This window comes from Solea senegalensis, linkage group LG17 (genome assembly GCF_019176455.1).
Source record: "Solea senegalensis isolate Sse05_10M linkage group LG17, IFAPA_SoseM_1, whole genome shotgun sequence".
Classification (NCBI taxonomy): Eukaryota; Metazoa; Chordata; class Actinopteri; order Pleuronectiformes; family Soleidae; genus Solea; species Solea senegalensis.
Window position 1 is genome coordinate 637727 of NC_058037.1, and position 17585 is coordinate 655311.

Sequence of the window (17585 nt, forward strand, 5' to 3'; positions counted from 1 at the left end):
GAAAAGAAAGCGCCCTGCACCTCTTCATCATCATTCATTAATCATGCAGCTAGTAAATTCATGAGTTAAGTCTGTCCGCACTCACACTCACAGCTGTTAGAAAGCCTAGTGTCCCAGTATGTTTCATTGGCGTAAACACAGTACACACTGCTTACAGGCGACGTCTTGTGCAGTGTCCATTTTCCATCACTTGAAGGAAGTTGACTTTGTTGGCCTGAGGTGCTCAGATTGACCAGTTCAGTCCTCGTTAGCTCCAGTAGAGACTTGATTTGCCCTACAGCCATGAAGTGTCCTCTGTCGGCCTCGGTGGGTCTATTGCTATCACGGACACGCACAGCTCCTCATGGATAACATCCACAACAGTCTTATCTTTTTCAGTCCATTCACTTTGACAGACTTGATTTGTCCAAAATCACCTGTAAACCCCCTTTGTCCTCCAATGCTGCTGCCAGCCCGAGGGCTGTGTCTGGCCTACATGGCCTCTGTTAATATTCCCCATATTTCTGCACAGTTTTCCTCCCCCCACTCAGAGGAGGAGGAGGTCAGCTGAGGTTATGTGGGAATAAAGCGTCCTAGTTCACAGGGTTCTTCTCTTTCCTCTGAGAGCTTTTCTCAGCCGTTTCCACTTCTCTCTGTTTGTCTCCTTTCACTCTTTCTTGCCACCAGTGTGTATTTCTCTACTCTCTGTCCACATTGTAGTTAAAGCCAATTTCTTTTTGTCATTTTTTTTTCTCTAGACCAGTTGCTTTCCATGTCTTCATCCTACAGCTGTTTTCCTTCAAATGTTGTATAAAATTTCAGTGGATTTCTAAAAAAAAAACTGGCAAAATTAAGCACAGAACAAGAGCAGATTACACAACCAGTATGTATCTGGCACTGAATGGCAGCAATGACTGTCTTTTTCCTTTTTGCATTGTTGTGTTTTACAAACACAACAACAGTCCCCTGATACATTTGAACAGGCTTGTTAAGTGCTCTGGATTTAGTCTCTTTAAAAATGGCATCATGGAAGGACAAATGCTTCAACTAGGGATGGCACAATTATTGTCGATTAATTTAGTAATCGATTAATAATCGATTCATCGATGAATTGTTTCAGCTCTACTTCTGTGTTTTCCATCACATGTGAACATGATCACCCTCAGCACCACTCCAGCCGACATGATGCTGGGAGGCATGTAACAAAGAAATAACCTTAAAACACAGTTAAAAAGTTCTTAATGTTATTGTACATATTCACGTTTATTCCTGAAGATTTTTATACTTTAATGTATAATTTCTTTTAAAAAAGACCCAGGAATTGTGCATTTCATACATACCATTAACACACTTTCTTTTCACTTGTCACTCTGTCTTATGTCCACATTGTGTTTTCTATTTGCTAGGTGAGGGCAGTAGTAAGAAAGAGCACATCCAAAGCGACGGTGTGAGGGTGTGTAACGTAGCTCCAAATGTGCTATTAACTTACGAACACCCGGGTTCTCAACGATAGAAAAAGGCTGGTCGTCGAGCGCTATGTCGTTAATGGCTTTAGCCTTTTCACTGTCTCTTGAAACGTGTTTAAGGTTTCAAACACCTGAATAAGGACATTGACACTCTGAGTTGTTGTTTTAGCCTTAGCACCGCTAACTGTTACCGTGGTTGCTTCGTATTCTTTCACCCTGACTTTTCAGGTGAGCTATAAGATTTGTTGTGTTCAAACTTTTAGTCTTTCCTCCTGGGTCAGGTCAGGCTTGGGACCTGCTAGTAAGGCGCGATAGATGACGTCAAAACAATCCCCACAATTTCATTAATTTATTGGATCTTTTTTATCAGATAAATGTACGGATCAATAAAAAATGACGTCGTTTTCCCCAAAATAAATTCCCCGATAAATATCGTGCATCCCTAGTGTAAAGGCAGTGGAAGCGGCATGTGCCCAGTGATTATTGCAGGTTGGTTTGCTATTTTTTTTAAGTGCAGATGGTGGCAACAGATCTGGTCTGGGTACGTCATGAACATACCTCCAATGTGTGCGCGTCGCATTGTGCGTAAGATCTGTGCACAGTTTACTACAGTTTACTACAGTTTACCACATTATACCACAGTATACCACGGTATATACAGTATACCACAGTATACCACGGTATACCACAGTATACCACGGTATATAAAGTTTACCACAGTATACCACAGTTTACCACAGTTTACCACAGTATACCACAGTATACCACAGTTTACCACAGTTTACTACAATATACCACAGGTATACAGGTATACCACGGTATACCGCAGTATACCATGGTATACCACAGTATATACAGTTTACCACAGTATACCACGGTATATACAGTTTACCAGTATACCACAGTATTACACAGTACACCACAGTATACCACAGTTTACCACAGTTTACTACAGTTTACCACAGTATACCACAGTTTACCACAGTTCACCACAGTTCACCACAGTATACCACAGTATACCAAGTGTGAGTGTCAGCGTGAAGCAGCTCATAGCTTGTGTCCTGGGGGAAATATCTTCCCTGTACTTTACGACCACGGTCTATAAGCTAAGCAGTAAAACTAACCCCAGCAAAAGTCTTGCTGCACGTGAAACTTTCTCCACTGTGACTCAGTGGCAGCAGGTCTGTGTCTCTTCGTGAAGCACCTGAAGCCACTAGGGCAGGTGAGTTCAGCATTTGTGTTTCTAAAACACATCCCAGTGCTAATACGGTCAGTCGTGTGTCATGTTAACACTGCTGTTGATCTGAACTTGAACTTGAGTCTCTCTGTATGAGGAAGGCCAACAGTTTCATGGAGAGGGGATCACATGGTGGTGTACCATGAAAGCTAACCCAGACCAGTCATGTAGAGGTATTGTAACCTCGTCCTCTGCTCTGATAGATGCTATTATGCCTCACATACTTTCTATGTAAATGTTTAAAAGTCGTGTTTGTATAGATTAGATAACCAGGGAAAAGAGTAGGAATTCAGCCAGTTTATATGGGAATATCCTGGCTGGGACGTCATCTCTGCTCAGCCTCTGGCTTGTTGCTCAGGCATTCAGCCAGGAAGGGCCGGGTTGGCTGTACAGCAGGAGGGAGGGCCGCCCTCATCCCACCCAACTTATTTGTCCACTTAACTAAGCCCAGACACAGTCGCAGAGGCAGAATAACTGAGCCAGTTTCAGGCTTAGACGCACCCTTTGCTGCTCTTCTTACTTCAGAAGGAATTAGTTTGCTCGGATGCTTTGTTAGTAAACCATAACCATCCTGACATAAGAGGAAAATGGCCCCTCATCTATACATGACTTAACACACGCTCTATGCTCTATGGGAATGTATGAGTTTACCTTCAGGAACATGAGGATATGATTAGTGGTCACTGGAGTTTTTAGGATGGTGTAATGTTACAGTACAACACTTGCTTTGTTTTTACCAAACATAGTTAAGAAACAGGGTTAAGTTGTTGGTAATGCTTTCTGTCAGGGTGGTAAGCAACCATTAGCAATGTTGGAGTTTTCCCCAAAGTGCTGTAATCCTGGAGCTCTACTGAGACCACAGCACTGACCCCCTCTTCTACCTTTACTTTGAAATATTTAAAACAAAATCATAAAAATCCACTTTCATCTGCCCAGTAAGTAATGTAATGTAATGTAATGTAATGTCCCTGTTAGCAAATGTGGATGAGGAGTTTAAAAGTAAAACAAGCGACAATAATAAACCACTAATCATCAGCAAATTACACAATTGTCTTGTGGCAATGTCTCATGCCCTGCATTGCTTGATGTACGTAAACTAGGTCGACACAGAACAAATTACACAATTGTCTTGTGGCAATGTCTCATGCCCTGCATTGCTTGATGTACGTAAACTAGGTCGACACAGAACAAACACCGAGTCGTAATTAGTAACTAAAGGTGTTGTGGCCACTGTCATGAGATTCCATGCAGAACAAGAGAGAGCGAATGATGCCTGGGAAATGCATATTCCAAGACAAGATCTCTGGCTCACCAAAGACAATGACAAAGACTGGCTCTGCATCACTTGGCCAGATGCAAAACATGCTGTAAATCAATAGCGGACACCGTGGGCGAAGCGGCTTTTACAACTGCCCCTCTCATCTTAAGCTGTCGTTGAATTTGAGGATATTGGTCCAGGAAGGTCCTTGAATTCAATGTCAACCAAAGTGTGGGAGCCCTGTTAAGTTACCTGATAAGACAAAGGTAGTTAATACATCATATTTCTCAGTTAGTCCAAAAGGTTCAGTACGACTAGAAAGTCTTTAGAGTGCTTACAGAAGGTGGAAACAAATGGACAAACCAAACCAGCTGTGTTACATTAGCTCCAAAACCCTGACTCAGTGGACCTTGGGGTGAGCCTGTTGAGGGCCAAGTGTTGACTGAATAATAATAACACATTTCTATGCATGGTGCTCATTAAATGTAAGGCCCATCGAGCAGAGAGCACACAGCCTGTAACATGCAGGTGCATTATTAAGTTGTAAGGATTTAGATGAATCACTCCTGGATCGTTCAAATGCACCAGAGCTGCCATTTTATCAAATATTTTACAAAATGCAAAGTGAGCTAATCTAAGTTAATTAAATATTTGATGTGTCCATCCTTTGCCTTCAAACCAGCAACACTTTTTTTGTTGTGGACGGCACTACCATCGACGGGCTTATTTCGGAGGGGTACGGGGACGAAGTTCAGAGACTGTCCGAGTTTTGTCCATGTGAGGTCCTCAGTGTGCATGTTTGCCACTCACATGTCTGCTTTACAATCGCCATTGATTGATTCATTGTGTTCACCTGAGCCTCGTTTAAAAGCCACCTGATCCTTTGATGTGACACTAGACCGTGACAGTACGTGAGTGTCTGTCGACCTACATGTGTAACAGACCTTCTGACTCCAGATCAGAAGGTTGTGTGTTCAAATCCAATCGTCAGGGTCAAAAGTCTTGGGCGACGTACATAAACATGTGCCTATCGCAAAGTCTAACGAGCCTCTGTCGGCGTCTGTTGCTCATACTGCAAGCTTGTGCAGAAGCACAGACAGACAGACAGACAGACAGACAGACAGACAGACAGACAGACAGACAGACAGGCAGACAGACAAAAACCAAAAACAATACTTGACTCCCACTCTGTGGGGTGAAGCAATAAAAGCTTTCCGGATTTCTGAGGTGTAAGATTCATCAGTTCTACTCAACGGTTGCCATTGATGCATCAGCAGGGTAGATTTCGGATTTCAAAGCAGACTGTGTTGTTGAAGCTCGTTGGAAGAAGCACAAAGAAACGTGCGATGGTGAGAACCAGATGCCGTGGTTGGCCAAGGAAAGTTAGTGTGTCAGATGAAAGACTGATCATGCCCAGATCGTTTTTTCGGAAGTGGAAAATGTCCAGCAGTGCCATCGGCTCTGAACTGGCAAAAACCAAGTCTGGCCACATGGAAGTGAGGCCAAGTGACTCCATGCTTGCTATTAACTATGATTAAGAACAGAACTGGGCTCAGGAAATATGAAATATTTTGCTGTAGCAGAAGGCAGTTCATTCACCGAAGGGCTGGAGAGCACAATGAAGCTTTGTGGCTGTGATTTACATATCCAGCCACACACGTCAGATCGGAGTGTACCATTCCAAACTAGATGAACTGCAACTGTACTGGTTAGGTTTGAACTGGTTTATGTAACACAGCTCAGGCTGACTGCCTTACTGACCCAGTGGTACTGAGGCTTTGCTGCTGAGTCATTGAGCCCACAGCCCAACGCTGGTTACCGTCAGCAGACAACGGGTGGAAGGCACATGGCTTCAATGCTCCTCCCCCTGGAAAGAAGACCCCAAAACTGTAACACACACACTCCCTCTGTCTGTCTGTGGCGTGACGAGGTGGCTTAAAACCAGACTCCTCCCAGGTGCTTTTGCTTTCTGCTTTGCCTGCACTGCGTTGCTTAGCAACTGCAACAGAAGCGAGCATAGGCTGCTCATGATGTGCTTACACTGTGTGTGTGTGTGTCTGTGTGTGTGTCTCTGTGTGTGTGTGTGAGAGAGAATGTTGACACAGGAGGGAACAGACGCACATGTGCCATCCCTCCTCCTCCTCCTCCTCCTCCTCGCTGCCCCTTACCAGTGGAGTGGCTTTCTGATTTTGTGAGGCTTTCCAGTGTGCACACACACACACACACACACACACACACACACACACACACACACACACACACACAGCAGTCATTAACCTTGTCACTCCAGTACCATTGACAGTTTCTTATTGCTTCTATAATTCTAGATAGAAAGCTATGGTCGTCAGTTGATTGTTCCCACTTCTCAAAGGTGAAAATAACTGTCCTGCTTCTCCTGGACTTGCATCGTGTGAGGTTTCATAGACCAAAGGTTTAAAGAGGACAGCAAGCTTAACCAGACCTGGATGTGAGAATTTGGTGATCTCACAGGCCTGTATTTTATTTATTTTATTTATTGGTAATTGGAAAACTCAATCCCCAAATTAGTTTAATTTCTAAACTAATTGTCAGCGAGTTTGATAATCAATATTCTGTGTGTTGTTTTTATTGATAATGACGATTAGACCACCACCACATCAGAAGAAAAGGCTGCATTGTTCTCTCTCAGTGTCTTACAGCAGTATCTGATGGTCGAGGAGGAGTTACAGAAGCCTCCCATGTTGCTTCTGTGCTAAGTCTTCACTACAGTGATAGTTATGAGTGCAGACATGTCTCTGGGCATGTGCACACAAGTCTGGTCAACAGTGGAACTCCTGCTCAACACTGCCTCCTCCTGTTCAGTGGTCTGTCAGTCTGACACTTGTAAAAGGACTGCAGTCCTGCTGCTGCTGTTGTTGTTGTTGTTGTTGTTGTTGTTGTTTGGTCTAGTTTTTTCACACTGTGTAAAATAAACCCTAACATCAGCAGAATGTGTGCCCTGCAGTGGCAGTATGAGTAACGCAAATGTTTAATCTGAACATATTCCCTTAATCTGTGATGGCATGACCATTGTGTGACTTACTATCATGAATTTCTTACGTTTGAATATATGTGTTATTGGTGATGCTTCGTCATAATGAATATTTTCATGAAGACAACAATCACAAATCAAATCATAGTCACAATCAGGGATGATTTTCTTGGTGAGATTATTGCCGGAGAATGAATTATGATATTATGATTATCAAGATTGTTGTGTGAATTTACACATTCATAGTGTAAATTCACTTATAGGTCTAAAAGTTTCATTTATTCATCTTTTGATGCCAACATAACAAAATAATGTAGAAAATACACTAAACTATTATATAGAAACAATTATTAACAACAACTATTTTAAATATAAATTATTTAAGTCATCAATTGTCATCTATACCAGATGATTTTTAAGTTGATTTTAATTGTGTTACTAATGTATGTATTTGTATGTGGCCAGATATGAAACATGTTTATTTCATGTTTAAATTACAATAACACAAATCAATTTGTAATGAATGAAACGCGCATCACATTACGTATAACGTCATTTAATTTAAGTTAGTTGAACATGAACGTAATTTAACCCAGTTACTGTGCGTTTATCTTTACTCTGGCGCACATGGTCAAACATGTTACTCGTATTTTTTACTGCTAGTGCGCCGTCATCCACGATGACACCTTGGTCATCTCGCTTTACACTGAACTACCTACTGTATATGGTATGTTGCTTAATCTTTTCTGACGGTATTGAGGAAACGTTACGATTAATATACCGTAGTGTTTAATACCACGATTAAAAATAGAATACAATTTTCCTAAATTGTTCTGCCGTTGTTGTGCCGCCGTTATTGTGCTGTTATTGTGCCGTTGTTGTGCTGTTATTGTGACGTTGTTGTGCTGTTATTGTGACGTTGTTGTGCCGTTATTATGCTGTTAGTGTGCCGTTATTGTGCCGTGTGTCGTTATTATGCCGTTGTTGTGCGGTTATTATGCAGTTATTGTGCCGTTATTATGCTGTTAGTGTGCCGTTGTTGTGCTGTTATTGTGCGTTATTATTGTGCTGTTATTGTGTTGTTATTTTTTCGTTATTATGTTATTGTGTTGTTATTTTTGTTATTTTGTCGTTATTATGCTGTTATTTTGCTGTTGCGCTGTTATTGTGTTGTTATTTTGTCGTTATTATGCTGTTATTTTGCTGTTGTTGTGCTGTTATTGTGTTGTTATTTTGTCGTTATTATGCTGTTATTTTGCTGTTGTTGTGCTGTTATTGTGTGTTGTGTTATTTGTTGTTATTTTGTCGCTATTATGCTGTTATTTTGCTGTTGTTGTGCTGTTATTGTGTTGTTATTTTGTCGCTATTATTTTGCTGTTGTTGTGCTGTTATTGTGTTGTTATTTTGTCGTTATTATGCTGTTATTTTGCTGTTGTTGTGCTGTTATTGTGACGCGTTGTGCTGTTATTGTGGTTATTGTGTCGTTATTATGCTGTTATTTTGCTGTTGTTGTGCTGTTATTGTGTTGTTAGTTTGTCGTTATTATGCTGTTATTTTGCTGTTGTTGTGCTGTTATTGTGTTGTTATTTTGTCGTTATTATGCTGTTATTTTGCTGTTGTTGTGGACACGGCCAAACTGATAATGACAGATTGTGAATGAGTGGCCGTGGTGTCTGTAGTACAGTTCACCTCAGATGTCTCTTCAGCTGTGTGCGTGATGATGTCACACCACCCTCATTATTCGTACTGTATCTCTCTCTCTCTCCTCTGCCGGCTGACCTCACTTCCCATTAGTTTCTGTGTCGTTATTTAGCTAATGGATCTGCTCTAACACTGTGTGCATGTACATCATGAATCACAGGCTTTTGTCTCTCTCATCCGTCTGTGTTGGAAGAAACCGAACACTCCATCCATCTCAGTCACACCTGTCACTACATTTAATGGTGTCAAATCCATGGTGTTTGTTCAGGACTCGTCAGGACATGTTTGAGCCAGTGGGTTGATTCATATTGTCCTGGGTGCTTTCTATCTTTGTGTTAGCAACAGTTGTTGCTGTTATGTTGCTGTAAAGAGAAAAACCCCAAAACAACCACAACTCGGCTACAATGCTGTTGCTGATATTCATTTACCTATTTGAATAGGACTTTTAGATTTTTATCAGATTCAGTGATTTGGACTGATACTGAGTATCTGTCTCCCTCGTGTCAGTGCTGCAGGACGTACGGAGGTATTATTATAATGTTGTTGTTGTTGTTGTTGTTGTTGTTGTGTTGCAGGTCAGAAGGCATGTCTTCATCTCCACGGTGTGTTCCCTTACGTCTGTGTGCCATATGATGGCTACGGGCAACAGCCAGAGCGCTACCTGCGGCAGGTGGCCTTTAGCATTGACAGGGCCCTCAACGTGGCGATGGGGAACCCTGCCTCCAGCACCCAGCACGTCTTCAAGGTGGTGCTGGTCTCCGGCTTGTAAGTGACATGTCGTTGTTGTCGAATGAACTTAGCTGATAAAGCTCAGAAAACTGCTGAGAATCCCCAGAATAACAATGATGATGAATCCTTCTGAAGACTGATGATTGTTTTCTTACAGGCCTTTTTATGGCTACCATGCCAAAGAGAAGCACTTTATGAAGATCTACCTGTTCAGTCCTCAGATGGTCAAAAGGTGAGGCTACTGCGCATCATCCCACGACGTTACTGAGCACTGAAATGTGTGCATGACTCCAGCTCACTAAACTGAAATCGATTGCTGCATAATGAGTTGCACCAATTGATTGATTGATTGTGTGTGTGTGTGTGTGTGTGTGTGTGTGTGTGTGTGTGTGTGTGTGTCTGTGTGTGTCTGTGTGTGTCTGTGTGTGTCTGTGTGTGTGTCTGTGTGTGTTTGTTTGTTTGCCTGGAAGCACACAGGAAAAAGTGACAGGAAGACAATCAGGGTAGCAACAAAAAAGAAAAAATATGTGGACAAGGTGCATAAAATAACTCTCTGAAATGAAGTAGATTAATGCTGTTGTTTCTAAATAGTCAGCATGGCGTTCTGACCTTTAAAGGGTAGACTGGACTTCAGGACAGACCATAAACATGCACACTGTGTAAGAACATTAATATTCTGCATATGGACGGCACGATACTGATGTCACAAACTCCAGTACCTGCTGATACAGATATCACAGTCTGTTTAGCCTTTTACCGTGACCCATCGATAAAGACATCATTTTCCCACGGTAACAAATAAACAGACCACAACATTATTGTATCTGTGATATCTCATCATTAATATGGAACAACATGTTTCTCAGGACAGAACATGGAGTTTGTTAGAGTTCATTATGTTTTTGATTTGGGTTGTACACAAGTATTGGAAAACAACGTTTGTATATACGGGTTATTTTTGCTTGTAAATGTAGTTGAAGTGTGTGTGTGTGTGTGTGTGTGTGTGTGCGTGTGTGTGCGCATGCACACGCATGCATGTAGAAATAACTCATTCACTTCCTTCAGTCTTGTGACAGAGATACAAGTAACTGAAGAGCTTCATGCATCTATGAAAAATATTGAGTATTCTAGCGATTATTCCATTGATTAATAGAGTAAACAAATAACAAATGTTTTCATTGAGCACAAAGAACATCTCTTAAATGTAGGATTGGAGATCCTGGAAAAACAGTTAGACAATTGAAGCTTACATTTTCAATTCAAAAGTCCAAGCCCCTTTCTTCAGACTTCCCTGTGAAGCCACGCCTCCAGAGCACTGTGTAGCATCAGTCACTTCAGGTGATGCTGAAAAACAAGAAATCAGGCCCAAGTGGAGTTAATGCCGTCGTCATTATTCATACATTTCAACTAAATCTAGCACTGGTGTTTTTTTGGAAGCGCCGTAATGAACCGCAGCATCCACAGCATCAGACGCCTGAGATCTGACGTGTTCTCGTGCGTCTAACAATAGATTGAACACATATACAGTATGTAAAATGATGGTTCCTGTTGTGTTGGACTCATTCTCATCTGTCTGTTGCAGAGTGTGTGAACTGTTGCAGAGCGGAGCAGTGATGAGCAAAAGTTACCAGCCTCACGAGGGCCACATCCCCTTCCTCCTGCAGTTCTTTATTGACTACAACCTCTATGGCATGAACCTGGTAAACCTGGGAGCTGTCAAGTTCCGCAGGAGCAAAGGTAACTGATGACGACAGAGATTGCTTGTGCGACTCATTGGGATTCTCCACTTTTGTCTGGTTTTCTTTTTCTGATGATTATGATCATCTAATCAAAACTGATGAGAATTCACTCTAATTACATAACTGATTCAATCAAATCTCACGCTCTGTCTTTTTTGGGGCGTGTCTCATCCTCAGTGTCTGGTCAGTTGTGTCACTTCTGTGTTCTTTTGAAGTCTCTGTCTCTCTGTCTGTCTGTCTGTCTGTCTCTGTCTCATGGTTGCTCCTTTGCCCTCTCTTGCTGTTGCACATTGTGCTTTCATTTTTCCTATTTCCCTTTGCTTTACCCAGATTTTCTTTTTGAAACACTAAAGAAAAATAACAGAAACTCCTGGAAGTCATTTGGGAGACAGACAGTTTCATGTCATTAATGATTTGGTTTATCATACTGTTGCCCACTTCCTGTCACATTTCCTGCCTGTGATGAGTCAGTGATGTATGTTCACATACAGTTTGAATCGACTGTATCTCCTTCCAATAATAATAATAATAATATAAATAAATAAATAGCTCTGACAAAACTCATCGGATTTGAACCAAATGATCTGTATCAGATCAGAATCTACCAAGTTCCATCCCACAATAATAATAATTATAACAATAGGAATACAATTTTATAAGTAATAAAAAAATTCAGTAATAAAATACATGAAATAAGTAAATCAGAGATCTTCAATGTCAAAGTATATCAAATATCTAAAAGTTGCAATGGGAGCGCACTGAGCATGCGTCACGGTTGTGTATCTTGTCCTGTCATATTTGAATGTGCTGATGTTCCCACATCTACTCAGTGTTTTGATCAACAAACGATTATTTTCATGATCGATTCAACTGTCGATTCATCGTTTGGTCCATAAAATGTCAGAAAACGTTAAAATGTTGGTTCTGTGTTCGTCAAACCTGGAAATGATGACCTTCTCAAACGTCTTGTCATGAAAAGAAGCTTCAAACCGATTCATCGTTTATTAAAATAGTTGTGGATTCATTTAGTGATCGATCAATAATGGATGAATTGTTTCAGAGCAGTGCAGTCACTCTTTACACGCTGCTGTCTTGTGATCGGGAGTCGTGTCGTCACTGAGACACTCGTGCTGCGGTGGGTGGAGTTTAAGCAACAGAAGACAAATGGATGTCCAGCAGAAAGTTGACGTGTGTGTCCTCAGGTTATGATTTTAAGGTCAATCATGATGATCACACACTGTCAACTGACAAAGCATGACTGCGTGTGTGTGTGTGTGTGTGTGTGTGTGCGCAGCAGAGTCACACAGGCAAACACACAGCAGTGGTCCCAGCATCAGCCCCTGCAAGAGTCCCTGCACGTCAAAGCTCAATGACAGCACACTGGGAGGCACGTTTGTCCGCTGGGAGGAGAACACTTTACCCTGGTGAGTCAGTCCAGGCTGAACCCAGCTGCACGTCAAGTCAATCAGTCACTCGTCCAGTTTCTAACTCCATCTCTTTATTTCTTTGCCTTGACTTCTCAGTGTTTCTTTATTTATATTCTTTAATGGTTATAGTTTGTCAACAACTCGTTTAAACTAAAAATGTATTCAGTTCACTTTCAACAAAGGTACATTCTTTTTTGTATTGTAGTATTATCGTAATAGTAAGGTTTTGTAATATTTTGTTAAGATTCAATTATTTTAAAATATGTGTGTGTGTGTGTGTGTGTGTTGTTTAGATAAATAAAAGTGTCAACACAGGTAAAATAAACACATTTCATAAGGATGTTTGTGTGAACAGTTCCTTACTGCTGGACGAGGTGGAGAAGCAGAGCACGTGTGAGCTGGAGGTCGACGCCGTCGCTGTCGACATCCTCAACCGACTGGAGATTGAAAGTAAGTTGCCGCCCACTTTGACTGTTCCACGTGTCTATTGTACAAACTAATGGATTTGAATGAAATAAAAAAAACAACTTTGAACACTTTTTAAATATTTGCAACACGAAATTGTTTACAAATTGTGTTTTGTGTTTGGTTATAGAGAGGAGGTGTAATAACTGTGTCCTTTAGGTCTATAAAACATTCATCTTACATTGCTGCTGTGTCTAAATTATGCTAAACAACGACAGTCTCAACAATCCACAGTCATAAAGAGTCATGTGACATCATATGACAGCTCTCTCCGCTCCAGCTTCTTCTCCTTGCTTCCTGCTTTGAGTGCGACTGACCAATCAGGAAGCTTCTCATGCTTCTCATGCTTCTGATGGCAAAAACAAATAGATGCAAATGTTCAAAAAGTGATCATAGGTTTGTGTTGACAGACTTTGCGTCGTATGGAATTGAACCAACAACCGGACACAGAGCAGCAGATTCAACAACTATTATTATACACGCTGTATCTAAAATATGTTTGCAGAAACATTGTTGAAGTTTTGTGAGTTATTGTTTAAGCCTAATCCATGGATGTTTGTGCATGTGTGTGCGTAAACAAACTTATTGGAGAGTTTGTGTCACATGTTACATAAAAAAAGTGCTGTTGCAGGTTTAATAATGACCATAAAAGGACGTTATTAAAACGTGATTTTGATTTGTCTGTGTCCAGATCAGATCGGCAGGAACCCCGGGCTGCAGGCCATCTGGGAGGATGAGAAGCAGAGGAGGAGAGAGAAGAACCAGGCCACCCAGATCCAAACTCCCGAGTCACAAGGTGAGGAAGAGGAAAATAACCTCAACCATGTCCAGGCACTAAATGCATAGATCAGTATTTTATGTGTATTATTTCTATCATTACTGGCAAAATAACACAAATGTCCATCACAGAGAGCACTGATGACAACAGAGTCACTTCTGACACTTTTCCACTCTGCTCGACCCTACATCATACATCCATGTTCAGACCAGTACTGTAGGACCTGTTCCCTGTGGGCGGGTCGTCATGGTTCTAAGGTTCTCATTAAAAACATTAGTTTGACAGAAACACAGCTGAACGCCGGCTTACAGCAGCGCGGTCACTAAACACACACAGACTCTGCTAAATATTGAGATTAGAGACATGATGAATGTTGGAGATGAACGCATGTTTTCAGGATGTCTGATGTTTAACTGAACTACAGTTCAGCGTCGTTGTTTTTTTAAATGAATATCTGCGAAACCTCCTGGAAATCCAGGCGATACGTTATAAGGCGTTATCCCCTCAGTGCATTTCTCTAATATCAGTATTTTCCTGTGACGATTAAAAGCACCTGAACATTTGATTATTACTGAGGATTTAAGAGTAAAATTCATTCTTAGTTTAGAGGTTTTTGTGACTGACAGTAAATCCCGCGGGTTAGTCTGTTACTTTACTACACTTTACTGGGGACAATGTTTTCATTCACACATTCTGGGAGTGAAGTATGTCATAATAAAGTAGTTGTTGTGTTTCAGATCGCGGCTTTGTCACGTCGACAGACAGCGAGAAGATCTTCTTGAAGAGACTGAAGGAGATCCTGAAGGAGAACCAGTTCGACGTGTAAGTTTCTCCATGTTCTCGTCCCGCCTCCGTTCTGTTGTTGTTGTGATTGATCATCAGACGTTTCAGAGAAGTCAGAATTCACCACAGAGAGCAACAGCATATGAACATAAGCACAAATGCTTCCAGTCACATAATGAGACAATTTTCCCATCGACTGAAACCACAGTGGTCTCAGGTTTCTCTGTGCCTGACGATAATGAAGCCACTGCATGTCCTCGGTTCCCTGTGCGTCAGCGCCTTGTTCCGGCTCCCTCGTCCTCGGAGGGCAGAGAGGGAGGGAATGAAAACAGAGGCAGGAAGGCTGGAAGGGAAAGTGAAGTCAAAACAGATGTACTGAGGGGGTGGGAGCAGAGAAAGAAGGAAGCAGAGACTGAAATGATGTTGATGAGGGTGCACTGCCCTCCCTCCGTCTACCACAGCTATTTCCTGTTATAAATAAAAGCACAGTTAGCTGTGCATGCGTCTGCATCTGATCCAGATGGCTTCCATTCACCACTGCGATATCACACACACACACACACACACACACACTGGCACCTCTCTGCTGATTCCATCCATTCTCATGATCCTTCTTTTGTGCTGATAATTAAAGAATGAATGAATGAATGAATGAATGAACTGCTTTTCATTTAGATACAACACAGAGACCACTGTGGTTTCAAAGAGACTCGGGCCTATCAAGGTTTAAAATAAAGGCTCAACATGGACGACTGTCATCCTTATGCAACAACATCACAACACAAAATGCCCCTGAGAATGTCCTTAAAAACTCTAAACCTTCACATTTGTCATGATAGAGAGAGAGAGAGAGAGAGAGAGAGAGTCATTGTTAATAAACCCAGGTTTGTTTTATTCATGGTTCCGTCCCAACAATCCCTCACCTGGTGTTAATCTCAGCTGTTTTAACGTTGACAGCCCGAGTAAATATACAGCATTTTTCCATCTGTGAGCATGGTGTCGTGCTACGTGTGCTGTGTGCTTTTGGAGTTTTAAATGTTGGTAATGTTGGTAATGTTGGTAACATTGTTAACGTTGTTAACGTTGTTAACGTTGGCAATGTTAACGTTGGTAACGTTGTTAAGGTTGGTAACGTTGGTAATGTTAATGTTAACGTTGGTAATGTTGGTAACGTTGGTAACGTTGTTAACATTGTTAACGTTGTTAATGTTGGTAACGTTGTTTATGTTGGTAACGTTGTTTATGTTGGTAACGTTGTTTATGTTGGTAGCGACAACTCTTCACCTTTGATGTGACTCGTACAAACTGGCGTGTTTTTTTATGTCGGTGCGACAAACATGCTCGGACGAGTTTGCTCATTTACGTAGGTCGCATATCGCCAAAATGGACACCAAAACTCAAAATGACTTCCTGTTGAGTTGAGGCCCCGGTTACGGTCGACTTTTTTGTCCGTCTTGGTCGATAACATCTTTCCACCAAGTTTGGGGAAATTCAGTTGGACTCAATTTAGCCTGTTTACACTTTAGGGGGCGCTATAGAGCCCTTGAGCAACACACGTTTCCGGGAACGATGCCCATATCTCATTTTGGCCAGACCTGACCTCCATGCCACGTTTCAGGAGTTTTTATGCACATTAACCCGCTCAAAAATGACGGGAAAGCCACGGATCGAATAATAATCTGAAGGATTAACAAAAGGTTCCTTGGCTCAGGCCACTAACAATAATGTTATATCATAACATTATTGTTGAGAACAGTGACAGTGATGTGTAGCTCTGGACCCTCTGTGTGTAGTTGTGTGGGAGGTTGCTCTCTGATGTTTGGTCCTCACTGTACATATTATATTATATTATATAGTTAGTATGTACATAATTCATTCAGATGCTAGTGTTCGTTTCCTAACTTGTTCCTCTGTACTTAAATCAGAGAGTGTGTCCTCGTCCTACTCTTTCTGTCCATTATTTAATCTGTGTTAGCCGAGCAGATCTCGTGAAGGCAGTGAGAAATGTGTTAATTGCAGCTGGAATCTCCTGACGCCTGCCAGGCTCCCTCCCTTGTTGCCTCTAAAGTCATTACCAAGCAGACTAATTAAGGAATGGCAGAGGCATGTGCACGTGGGCTCTCTGTGTGAATGACACTTGCACTGCAGGAAAAGTCTCAAAACAGCTGATACCAAGTCGTCCATTTTATGTATCGACAGCCATGTTTTAGATCAGCTGCCATTCGTCACGTTAGGATTTCTCTTTTCTCCTTCAGTCTGACGGGTGAACATGAGGCCGCAGAGAAGATCACGTCTTCTCTTTTGACGTGTGGTAGCATGAGGTACTGACACATCAGTGCTGACTGTGCTGCACACACACACACACACACACAGACACACACACACACAGGGCTGCCAACAGGAACACTAGGAAAAATAGATTCACAAAAAGTCTGTGCTTTACAGTTACTGCTGCCATGAGAGTGGGAACTGAAGCTTGTAAACCTCTTACGCTTCTGCACCAAAGTCTGCTGGTCTACTGCTGGTCCATGTTCTGTAGGTTTGTGTTGTTTATGTAAATCCAGAGCAAGGATTTTAAAGACCAAAGTCACAAAAGAACACATGAGCTCTGGTTTACAAAACGTATACTTACCATTAAACTTCCTCCTAAGATAGTGTACACTGGAGCTGGACTACATTTTTATCAGGTCAGTCCTTTAGAGTTGTTGAGTCTGTTAGTGTCTGCGGGCTCTTAAAAAGTATTTCAAAGTCTTAATCACGATTTCATGAGGTATTAATGTTGCTTGACTGCACAAAGTATGCATGAATGTATTTATTGGTTAAAAACAAACGATGCGAGATTGTCTCAGGGCCACGCACGTACACAACGTCACACATCTTGCGACAGAGAACGTGCTCCTCCTCCTCCTCCTCCTCCGGGCGCGAAATAATATCCGAAAATCACAAGAAATAAAGTCCAACATCGTCAGACATGGGAAAATGTACGTTTTTGGACCCTGGTTGGAGATCCCTG

The 17585-nt window shown here is 41.7% G+C and overlaps 1 protein-coding gene across 5 annotated transcripts in view; it reads left to right on the top strand.

Annotated features, from left to right (window-relative positions):
* Positions 1–17585, top strand: part of rev3l (REV3 like, DNA directed polymerase zeta catalytic subunit) — a 48926-nt gene that overhangs the window by 11438 nt on the left and 19903 nt on the right. For 4 of the 5 annotated variants that reach the window (XR_006362109.1, XR_006362110.1, XM_044048837.1 and 1 more), the window contains exons 2-8: positions 9227–9416; positions 9538–9612; positions 10963–11117; positions 12414–12543; positions 12902–12996; positions 13703–13807; positions 14527–14611. Coding sequence is in view for 3 of the 5 variants with exons in the window: in XM_044048837.1 (XP_043904772.1) it covers positions 9227–9416; positions 9538–9612; positions 10963–11117; positions 12414–12543; positions 12902–12996; positions 13703–13807; positions 14527–14611 (835 nt within the window). In the remaining 2 variants the exon portion in view is untranslated. The remainder of the gene's footprint in view (positions 1–9226; positions 9417–9537; positions 9613–10962; positions 11118–12413; positions 12544–12901; positions 12997–13702; positions 13808–14526; positions 14612–17585) is intronic. The other variant, XM_044048838.1, reaches the window with a different exon arrangement.